The sequence below is a fragment of the Coturnix japonica genome, chromosome 28 (assembly GCF_054131305.1).
Source record: "Coturnix japonica strain WE chromosome 28, WE-NBRP24, whole genome shotgun sequence".
Classification (NCBI taxonomy): domain Eukaryota; kingdom Metazoa; phylum Chordata; class Aves; order Galliformes; family Phasianidae; genus Coturnix; species Coturnix japonica.
The window spans coordinates 8,454,685-8,464,809 of NC_140690.1; the positions used below are offsets into that span (position 1 = coordinate 8,454,685).

The following is a 10,125-nucleotide window of genomic DNA, read 5'->3' on the forward strand; positions in this document are numbered from 1 at the left end:
ACATGGCACCCAAGAAAGATATGAATCTGAAAATGAGACACAATTCAAACATTTCCTTATAAAAACAGTGGGTTTATCATATCCCCTACAGTGACCAGCTTCTGGTAAAATTGAACAATGGGTTGTTGAAAGCTATGTTGAAAGCAATAGATGGTGGAACACTGAAGCACTGGGAGAAGCATTGGGCAGAAGCCACTTGGTTGGTCAGTATGAGAAGATCTGTCAATCATGAGGGTCCTAGCCAATCCAGCCCCCTGCACAATGTAGAGAGAGATAAGATCCCTGTAGTACATGTAAAGAACATGTTGGGAAAAGCTGTTTGGGTCCTTCCAGTCTCTGGAAAGGGCAAAACTTGGTGAAATTTTTTTTGCCCAGGGACCTGGGAGCACTTGGTGGGTGATACAGAAAGATGGGCATGTTCAATATGTACCACAAAGGAATTTGATGTTGGGGCAGTGCAGTCAGTAATTCTATGTATATATATGTAAATAGACCCCTGTGTGTCATACATTTTAATTTTTGTTTATTTATATGTATTTTAAGCATGATGTAGCGATGTAGAATAAGAGATGGAATGGCATGGTTTGGTAATATTTTTTCTATTGGTATTTCTCATCATATCATCATGTGGAGCACAGAGAAGAACTACACATCCCAGAGGACCTCAGTTTCAATTAGACTGTATTATATTGTGTAATCTTGCATCCCAACATCATAGTTAGTAAGGTAAGTCTTCCTCCTTAGATTGTTGCTGCTGCTCTGTTTGTTTCCCTGAGCCCAGCTCCCATCTCCCTACCCCCTTTCCCTTCCCATTTTTGGGGGGCAGGAAGCCCAAAAGCCTGCTAACCCCCTGTCACGGACATAGTTTGATCTAGATAACACCGTGACACTCTCCTGTATGGATGCTTCAATTCAGAACTCCCTTCGAAGCTCTTCCCACACTCAGGACACTTTCAGGGTCTCTCTTCCGTGTGGATGCACTGATGGCACTTCAAAGCACGCCTCGTGGTAAAGGTCTTCCCACACTCAGAGCACTTATATGGTCTCACTCCTGTGTGGATGCGCTGGTGCACCTTCAATTCATATCTCCTTTTGAAGCTCTTCCCACACACAGGACACGTATAGGGTTTCTCTCCTGTATGGATGCGCTGGTGCACCTTCAATTCATAGCTGATTTTGAAGCCCTTCCCACACTCAGTGCACTTATATGGTCTCTCTCCTGTGTGGATGTGCTGGTGCCATTTCAATTCATAGCTGCTTTTGAAGCTCTTCCCACATTCATTGCACTTATATGGTCTCTCTCCTGTGTGGATGCGCTGGTGGCGCATCAAATGAGAATGACGTATGAAGCTCTTCCCACATTCAGTGCACTTAAATGGTCTCTCTCCTGTGTGGATGCGACGGTGGTAGGTAAGGTTGAAACTTTGTTTGAAGCTCTTCCCACAGTCAAGGCACTTAAATGGTCTCTCTCCTGTGTGGACGCGATGGTGGCAAGTGAGTCTGGAACTGGTTTTGAAGCTCTTCCCACACTCAGTGCACTTATATGGTCTCTCTCCTGTGTGGACGCGATGGTGGTCAGAGAGGCAGGAATTATATTTGAAGCTCTTCCCACACTCAGTGCACTCATATGGTCTCTCTCCTCTGTGGACGCGATGGTGACAAGTGAGTCTGGAACTGCTTTTGAAGCTCTTCCCACACTCAGTGCAATTATATGGTCGCTCTCCTGTGTGGACACGTTGGTGCCTTTTGAGTTCATAACTATCTTTGAAGTTCTTCCCACACTCTGTGCACTTATATGGTCGCTCTTCTATGTGGACAAGTTGGTGCCTTTTGAGTTTATAACTATCTTTGAAGTTCTTCCCACACTCAGCACACTTGTACAGTCTCTCTCTTCTGTGGATACACTGCTGGGAAGTGAGGCTCCCAGTGTCCGTGAAATTCTTTCCACAATCAGAGCACTCGAAGGCTCTCTCTCCTGTGTACATGCACTGCTGGCCAGTGGGTTGGACTCTCCTTTTCATGCTCTCTGCAGAATCACACAACTCGTAATGCCTCTTTGCTGAGTGCATGCACTGGTGGTTAGTGATGCTGGAATCTGTTTTAAAGCTTTTCTCACACTCAGTGCACGGATTCTGCTTTTTCATCCGGCACGCATCCTTGCTCCTGGTTTCCTCAGGCTGCTTTGGACCTATGGTGAAGTCCACTGGGTTCCTCAATGTCATTCCCAGATGCGTTCCCAGGGGCTTCTTGATGTGCTCACCCTGACCTTGCTGCAGGCCTTCATGGTCACCCCTTCTGATTTCTTCCACAGAGATGTGACCCCACTGTCTATCTGCTACACAACTTCTCTGCAGAACCTCCTTTGCATTTTTGATCCCATCAGCTGCTGGATGACAGAGAAAATGCAGCAATAGCACACGGTGCCCAAAATAAAACACAGGCAGAGAAGGCTCTTACAGCCCCAACATTCCCCTTCCCTCCACCATCTCACCTGGAATGAGGTCTCCTGGCATGGCCTCAGGGCTACGCACATCTGGGATCCAGGGGTCTTCCCCACTTTCAAGCAGGGAGATCACCACGGGCTTGGGGCCTGGAAATGGAGCTTCAGGGAGAGAAACAGGGAACAAGAGAGCATTTCCCTCATTCTGGCACAGTGCCTGTTCAACAGCTCACTCTGTCTCCCTCCCCAAGGAGAAACCACTATTTGGGCCTGTATGACATCGCAGCTACAGCTTCCCTTGGCGCAAAGAATGCTTTGACATCTCTGAACATTATGAAGGGGTATTTTTGCTTTCAAATTAAACTTACAACAGCTTATTTATTTTCTTACAATCTACCAGAGGTCAAGGCATCAAAATGTTGATGGCAATTGCATGGAAAATCCTCAATTCCAAAGCAGTAACCAGGGAGTCATCTGTGAGCTGGAGCTGGTGGCACCATGCAACACACAACACAAGGGCTGGTTTTCTCCCTCCTGGCTGATGCCTGCTTGCCAGCACTGACTCTGCAGCTTTGATCACAGTGCCGTGCATACTAATCCCTTCTGAAACTCATGCTTCTCAGTATCTCCTTTCCTGCAGGCACCGTGGTATGAGTAAATATGAAGGTGCATGGCCATTATTCGAGGCCCAGCTTGCAGAGGCTCATTCTGCACAGTCAAAGGTGCCCTAATGAAGAGGAAAGGCAGACAAGCTCTCACCCAGTGAGGCCACGCACTGGTACGTCTCCAGCATCACGTCCCGGTAGAGCGCTCGCTGTGCAGGGTCCAGCAGCGCCCACTCCTCCCTGCTGAAATACACGGCCACCTCCTCAAAGCTCACGGGCTCCTGCAAGCAAAGAAGCACCTTGCTGGGAACAGCCAAGGCCCAGGCAAACAGCTCGCACAGGACAGAACCTCCCATCCCAGCTGCTTCTCTGTCCCCTGCACACACACATGCTGCGTGAGGGCACCTCCCTCTTCCCCTGCATTCACATCCCTGGCCATTTGGCCTCTCCTGCCTGCTTCCCCAACCCCTACCTCAGCTAGATGTGTTGCAGCCATTTGCTGCTCTCCTGCAGGCTGGGATGATCACGGCTGGAAGGCAGAAGTTGAACTGGAGCCTGCAGGGAGAAGAGAAATGGCAGGAGAGCTGTGAGGGAATGCAGCAGTCCCAATCCCAGATCAGCCCTTCTGCAGGGCACAGCCTCAGCTTACAGAGGAAGACAATGTGCTGCAGCACAGGAAACAGCCTAGCTCAAAGAGATAAACTGCCACAAAGCTGTTTCATACTGGGAGGCTGATGCAACTGGTAGCAGACACTTAGTTCAACAGCCGAGACTGAGCTGGGGACTTACGACAAAGCAAGGCATGGAGACAGCCATCTTATCCCAAAACAGGGAGCAGCACAAGTGACCCTCCAGCTCTGCTGCACAGCAGCGGGCTGCACTACAGGACCTGCCTTCAAGCAGGGCTCTCTGCAGCTCACACCTGCACAGAGATTCCTTGCAGCTTGACATCAAGACTCCTCCTCAGTACAGATCTTCTCTAAGGCACCTGTGGTTACTTTGGAGCTTTCATGTGCTCTATAAGGCTCTGCCTTAGAGGGACCGTTTGATTCCTTCCACACAAAGCCTTGAGCAAGTTTGGGACTAGGAGAGGATCCAGCCACATCCTAGCTCCTTACCTCTGTGGTCTGAAGACATGAGAAAGAAAGGGAAAGTACTCTGAGCCTCGTGACTCAATGGGATGGCCTCCTGTAGCTGTGCATGTAACCCTACCCTCTATGCAGTAAATAACCAAGTGTATCCAGTCACCTCAGAAGGGGAGTTTTATTGGAGGTCTGAGTGGAGAAGAAAGTTGAGGACATACAACAAGGACAGGCTGTGCTGACTGGGGGATCTTTTGACTGACTGCAAGCACGTCTAAATGGGACGGCTACCCAGGAAAGTGCTGCAAAAATACTGTTAGAATATGGTATGGCCATCCAACCATCCAGCAGGAGGTGCAGAAAAGCACCTGGTTCATGGAAGAACACTGTGAATGCAGCCCCCAGCACACAAACACAGCGAGCCTCAGCGCAGATGGCAGCTGCCAGCAGAGCAGCCTGCTAGAGCACTGCCTCTACAGATCAGTGAGGGGAACACCTGGCGGCAAATGGATTAAATCCTCTGGCAGATGTCTGTACGTCCTCTCAGGAGCGGAAGTAGAATTGTGCTGCCAGCTTCTCATCGTCTGTTCCAGAGCCCAGTGCCGGAGCTGCTGCAGATGCTGAACGTGCTCAGGGCCCGCAGCTGTGCGCTCAAGGCATCTGCAGCTGCCGGGACAGACTCAACAAAAGCCTTGCCAGGGCTTTGCACAACCCCAGCTGAGCCATCAGGCAAGCGCTCAGCAAACAAAAGGTAACGCCATTTCAAGGGTCGCCAGAGGCACGTGTTGCCCGCAGGGTCCCCGAAGGGAAGCTGGGAACTGCCGGGGAGGAGAAGCAGGGGGAGTGGAAATTCCCTATTGGAGGTTTCACATTAAGACACTCCAAAGGAGGCACCGGGGAGTTTAAAGCTTCCATCATTCCACTCGTGCACAGCTGCAGAGCGAGGCCGTCTCGTGTCTCCCGTGGCCCAGAGGAAGAACTGCAGTCCCAGCTGCGCTGTGTTACAGAGATCCAACCGGGCAGCAGAGCACGCTGACCTCCTCTGCTCCCTTCCTCACTGTCCCAGCTCCCAGCCCGTTCCCGTGCCCCTCGGAGCCCAGCCCGGGCTGCATAAACTGCTGCCCTGGTTGCAGCCCGTCTGGGCCAGCAAACCTGCTGCGCTGAGTGGGAGCTGGAGCCGGGACCAGGGTCCCGCCTGGGGTACGGCAGTGCGGGTTCCGCCCCGTCCGGGGCCGCTCCCCGCTCCTCTCCCGGTGCTGCTGGCAGGGGGCAGGAAGCGTGCGCTCCTCTGCACGAGCCACGAAGGGCACCTACCTTGGGTGCGGAGCAGGCTGCTCCCAGCTCTGGTGCAGGTAGCCGGGCTCCTCGGAGTCGCGTAGAGCAGAGGACGCCGAGTGCCCTGAGCCCGGAGCTGGCCGCAGGACGGCCTTGGTGCACCTCCTGCCCCCGCGGTGCTGCCCGGATGGCTTCCAGACAGGCTCTCGCCTCTTCCGCACAGGCTCAGGAAGGCAGGAATTCCCACAGCGAGCACGCCCGGAGCTCGTTCTCATGGCACATCTGCCCTCGGGGGATGGCGATGGGAAGGGGTCTAGGGGAGAACGGTTTGAGGGAGGGAGGAATGGGGGCTGTGTTTTGTTACGCTAATGAAGCATCGCTTTCTGCCGGCTCTCTTTGCTTCCTTCCGTGGGGACATTCGCACACCCTTGTCATCAGGCATCCCTCCCTTGCTGTCCTGGCGTTCCTGTTACTCCTAACCCCCACGAGTATGTCCCAGCAAGATGTAATCTCAGGTACAGCACCAGAGGACATTGTGTGTTGAACAGAACTCTTGCAATGGAACCGAGCTGTGGGTAGCAGCTTTACCCAAAAGCTGCGGTAAGAATACGACTATCCCCGGATCCTTGTCTAAGGGTCCTAATAAGTCTTCTGTGAAGCAATACTATGGAGTTCTGTGTGGTTTTTTGGTCTCTATGGTTGTCTGTTGTAAATTCCCGTATCAAAACCGTGTCAAAACCATCAAATCTTGTGATTTAAATAAAGGGATAGCTTTATTCAATTAAGGAAGGTGGTAAAGTGAGCAAAACAGAGCTGGGTGCTGAGGGGAGTCTGTACTCCGCTAGGGTGGCAATTTGAACAAAGGTTCTGCATTTGTACAGTTGTTATCTCTTTTATATATTCCAGTCATTCTTGTGGCTGTGCAGGTTATTGCTGCGGTCGTAGAGTGTTGTGGGGGTGAAAGTCAGCAGTCTTTTCCTATATCTTTGGTTATTTTCTGACAGCTTATGTGCCCTGGCAATGTGTGTTTCGCAGTGCCTGCTATTTTTTAGTTTACCTGCTTTACAACACGATTTCATTTTACAACACTGTTTACATTCTGGGACTCCTGAGAAAGCACCACTGAGTTTCATATGACTAACAAACTTAACCCTTACCTATCACAATCTCCCTTTTTCTATTTAATCCTGATTTTGTTCATTAAATCTTTTTACTGCTTCTTCTACCCTTCCCTTTGGAGGGTAGATTCATCATCTTCCTTGCTAATGATACGTTCATATTCTTTTCTTACTAACATTAAACGGGCTGTTTCTAACCGACCCTTAAGAATAGCTATAAGTGTATTGAGCAGAAATGTTCCAAGAGTTAGTCTCAGGATTAATAAAATAAGAGGTACCGCTAACGGGGACAGCAAGGAATTGTTGCCTCCCCCAGCAGGAACTTTTAGAGTGAGAGAGAGCCAGGGAAAGAGACTGCTGCTGTAAACAGCGAAGGGGGAGGTGGAGAGGATGGGGCAATGGAAGTGAGAATAGCCATCATGTGCAGAGATCTAGGAAACCTGAAATCCCAGTGTTAGCACTGGACACCTCTGGAGAGAAGGAGGCGAAAGTGAAATAGGATGTTAGTAGCTTATGTAATGATGAGAGTTTGGAAAATAAGAAAGTTTGGGACAGACACAGGCAGAAGAAAGAAGGACTGGCAAGGTATAAAAGGAATATCAGGACTGAAGAGCGGTGAATGATATGAAAACTAACCAAAACAAAACTGATTGACGTACAGATAGTAAGGGAATTGGGAATACGAACAGCTGTTACTGTTGTGGTGTTAGAATAAGGCAGTAGGACCTAGATATCCCCTCAGGGAGCTGTGGTGGGGTGGGGTCTTAAAGAGCCCAGGGTGGGCTCTTCCCCACTGGAAGGAAAACAGTGTGCAAACTGCAGTGGGAAATTGCATCTAGGAAAGCAGGATATAGAGGTTCATTTTCTGGTGGATATTGATGCTTCTCAGAAGCTATTGCCCAACAAGAAAAGGTTTCCTTTTTTGGACTAATTAAATATAAGCTAAGAAAACAAGTAGGAATACAGAAATTCTTGTACCTGCCAGGTTACTCTGGCAAGAATTTGAATAAAACTGGAGCTAAGAGTGCGACGATATTGACTGATTAAAAACTGTAACTCTGGCTTTAACACAATCTGGGCAAAACATTGTGTCGTGGTTTTGTAATGTTGCTGTCAATATTCCACATCATATCATTATGTGCAGTGTGGATCATTAGAAGCTTCATACTCCAGTTCCATGGAATAACAACGTTCCGAATACTCATCTCTCAGAAGAAAACTACATATTCCAGAGGACTTTGCGGCCAAAGGTAAGTCATGGGAGGAGGACATATGTATAATCTCCTCCCAGGATGGAGCTCTCTTTTTTGGGCTGGGGACCCTACGGGGCAGCTGCCCCCTGTCATTCCCAAAGGTAAATCTAGGTAACCTGTGACAGATTTTGGTGGAGATGGCGGGCATAAGCTGCTGCTTTTTAGCTTTTAGAACAAATCTCTCTTTGCTCTCAGAGAGCTTTGTTAGGGGAGTGATATCTTTTCATAGCTGCTCACTGAGAACGTGACCTTGAAAGTCCAGGCAAACTGTCAAAATTCAGGGGTAGCTGTAAACTCTGAGCATTGTTATCTTGCTTTTGTAAAGAAAACAAAGGGATTTCTTTCTCTCCCAGAGCACAGCTAGCTAGCTGTGACTTTTACAGCGCCTGCCAGCTACTGCCAGCTATGAGTCTGCTCTTTATTTTAGGAGCACTGCATAGGGGATTCAAAGCCATCATGTTCTTTGGAACTTATTGGCCCCTTCTTAATTTTTGGATTTCTTGTTATAGAATATATGCATTATACAACCAAGTAAGGGCATTGATGGAGACACCTGCCTGGTACTTCTATGCAATGTGGTATGATGTGAATTTTGACACTTGCATCCCAGATGAAATAGTTAATTTTACAATGACTAATTTCACAATTGCTAATTTCACAGCAGCTAATTTTACAAACACCACGATGTTCAATCTGGTTTCCAGGCTGCCTTATCAGATTGCCACACAGTTTTTGAAAACCGAGTTAGTGTTCATCCTTGTGTTCATACTCATGTTCATGTTATCATTATCAATATATATGAATGTACTTCTCTCCATTCGTTCTATGCGGAAGTCCCCTCCAAAACCAGAAAATGCTGACTGGCAGGGAATATGGAAAGGTTTAAGAAAAATCTTAAAAGCGTGGGGACCCACAGTGTCATGGGATTTCATTCTTGAACATCTGAGGGACCCTGAGAAATTGAGTATTTGAGTCAGAGATCTAAGGAGGTAAACCATACTTGGGGGTTGGCTTATGCTTACCGTGCTCTGTATACTACTACCCTGGAGAGAGAGAGTTTCCGATCTGAGGTTCAAGCCTCAAAAAAAAAAAAATCCCCAAGTCAACTCTGATCAGTCACAGGAGGCACCAGTAACAATATCAGTTGCCCGTGTGGAAGGAAGAAATGGAAACTGGCGTCCTTGTGTCTAGGATGAGAAGAAGGAGAAGCAGAGGAGGAGGCAGCAGAAGATCCAGGTAGGGGGTCTGGATTGGCACTGAGAAATGCAAAAAAACAAAACAAAACAAAAAAAAAAAAACAACTAAGAGGCATGAAGAAGAGAGTGATGAGGAGGAAATCTCTATTACCATTCATCAATCTCTGAAGATGGATGAATTCCAAGGCTCAAGAAAGGAGTTTACATGGCATCAAAATGAAGGTCTCTTGCCTGATTGATTTGCTGCTGGGACAACGGGGCCAACAGCCTGTCTCTAGCTGGTAATGAATCTCACCAACTAGGAAGCATTGCCAGAGACCCAGATATCGACAGAGAGATTAGCAGATGTTTGGATGGAGCTGGCACCCTCTGGACTGTTAACAGCCGTGAGGGAAATGTAACCCTTCAAGGATGCTTTGAAGCCTCAGACTATTAAGTGGGATACCATTGAAAAAAGTATCCAGTACCTGAGGGAAATGACCGTGGTGGAAATGTTGTATGACCCTGATCCACAAGACCGTGATCCTGAGAGAGTGAGGACCAAGCCTAGCATGTGGCAGAAACTCACAAGTACAGCACCAGAAAGATACGCAAAGACACTGGTAACAGCATGTGGAAGATACGGGGAACAAGAGAGAAGACCCCGAGTTTTTGAACTGATTATGACACTTCAAAACTATGAAGAGCAGCTCCCCCCAGTACGCACCGCAGTTTCTGCCATCTCACGAGTAGAAGACTGATAGATGAAATGCACAAGAAACTATTTCCATCGACTAATTGTGATGGTCGAGTAGTAGTATCAGAAACGACGGATGAAGGTCAGTCTCCATACGGGTCACCAGGTCTAGTGAAGGACCTGATCAAAATATTCCAATCCTACTCCTCACCTGTATCATCAAAATTTTCAGCTATTAGACGCGTGTGCTTTCCAGCTCGAGCAAGGAACAACAGTAAGATTGCACAGCGTGTTTCCATGTGGTGCTACCTACGGGACCACAGAGAAGACATGAGGAAGTGGCACAACCAGCCTACTCCTGTACTACGAGCACGGGTGAGAGAACTACAAAACAGACCAACCACCAGTGGAGTTGCTCCAGTCATCACAGGTAACCAATAGAGGGGCCCTGCCCTCAGTCTTGGCGGGGAAAGGGATAAT

General features: G+C 48.5%; 1 protein-coding gene across 1 annotated transcript; it reads right to left on the reverse strand.

The window, feature by feature from the left end:
- Nucleotides 1-499: 499 nt before the first annotated feature.
- LOC146756291 (uncharacterized) lies at nucleotides 500-3,326 on the reverse strand. Its single transcript, XM_085524967.1, has 2 exons — nucleotides 2,492-3,326; nucleotides 500-2,386 (listed from the first exon to the last, which is right to left on the reverse strand). Exons 1-2 carry the CDS (start codon nucleotides 2,511-2,513, stop codon nucleotides 954-956), a joined length of 1,455 nt encoding a protein of 484 aa, XP_085381093.1. The 5' UTR covers nucleotides 2,514-3,326; the 3' UTR covers nucleotides 500-953.
- Between the last annotated feature and the right edge of the window lie 6,799 nt (nucleotides 3,327-10,125).

Bases quoted from the DNA above. Each gene is read 5' to 3' on its own strand.
- LOC146756291 (XM_085524967.1), bottom strand. From the start codon at position 2,513: ATGCCAGGAGACCTCATTCCAG. The intron at 2,387-2,491 runs GTGAGATGGTGG...TCTGTCATCCAG, and splicing joins GCCAGGAGACCTCATTCCAG to CAGCTGATGGGATCAAAAAT.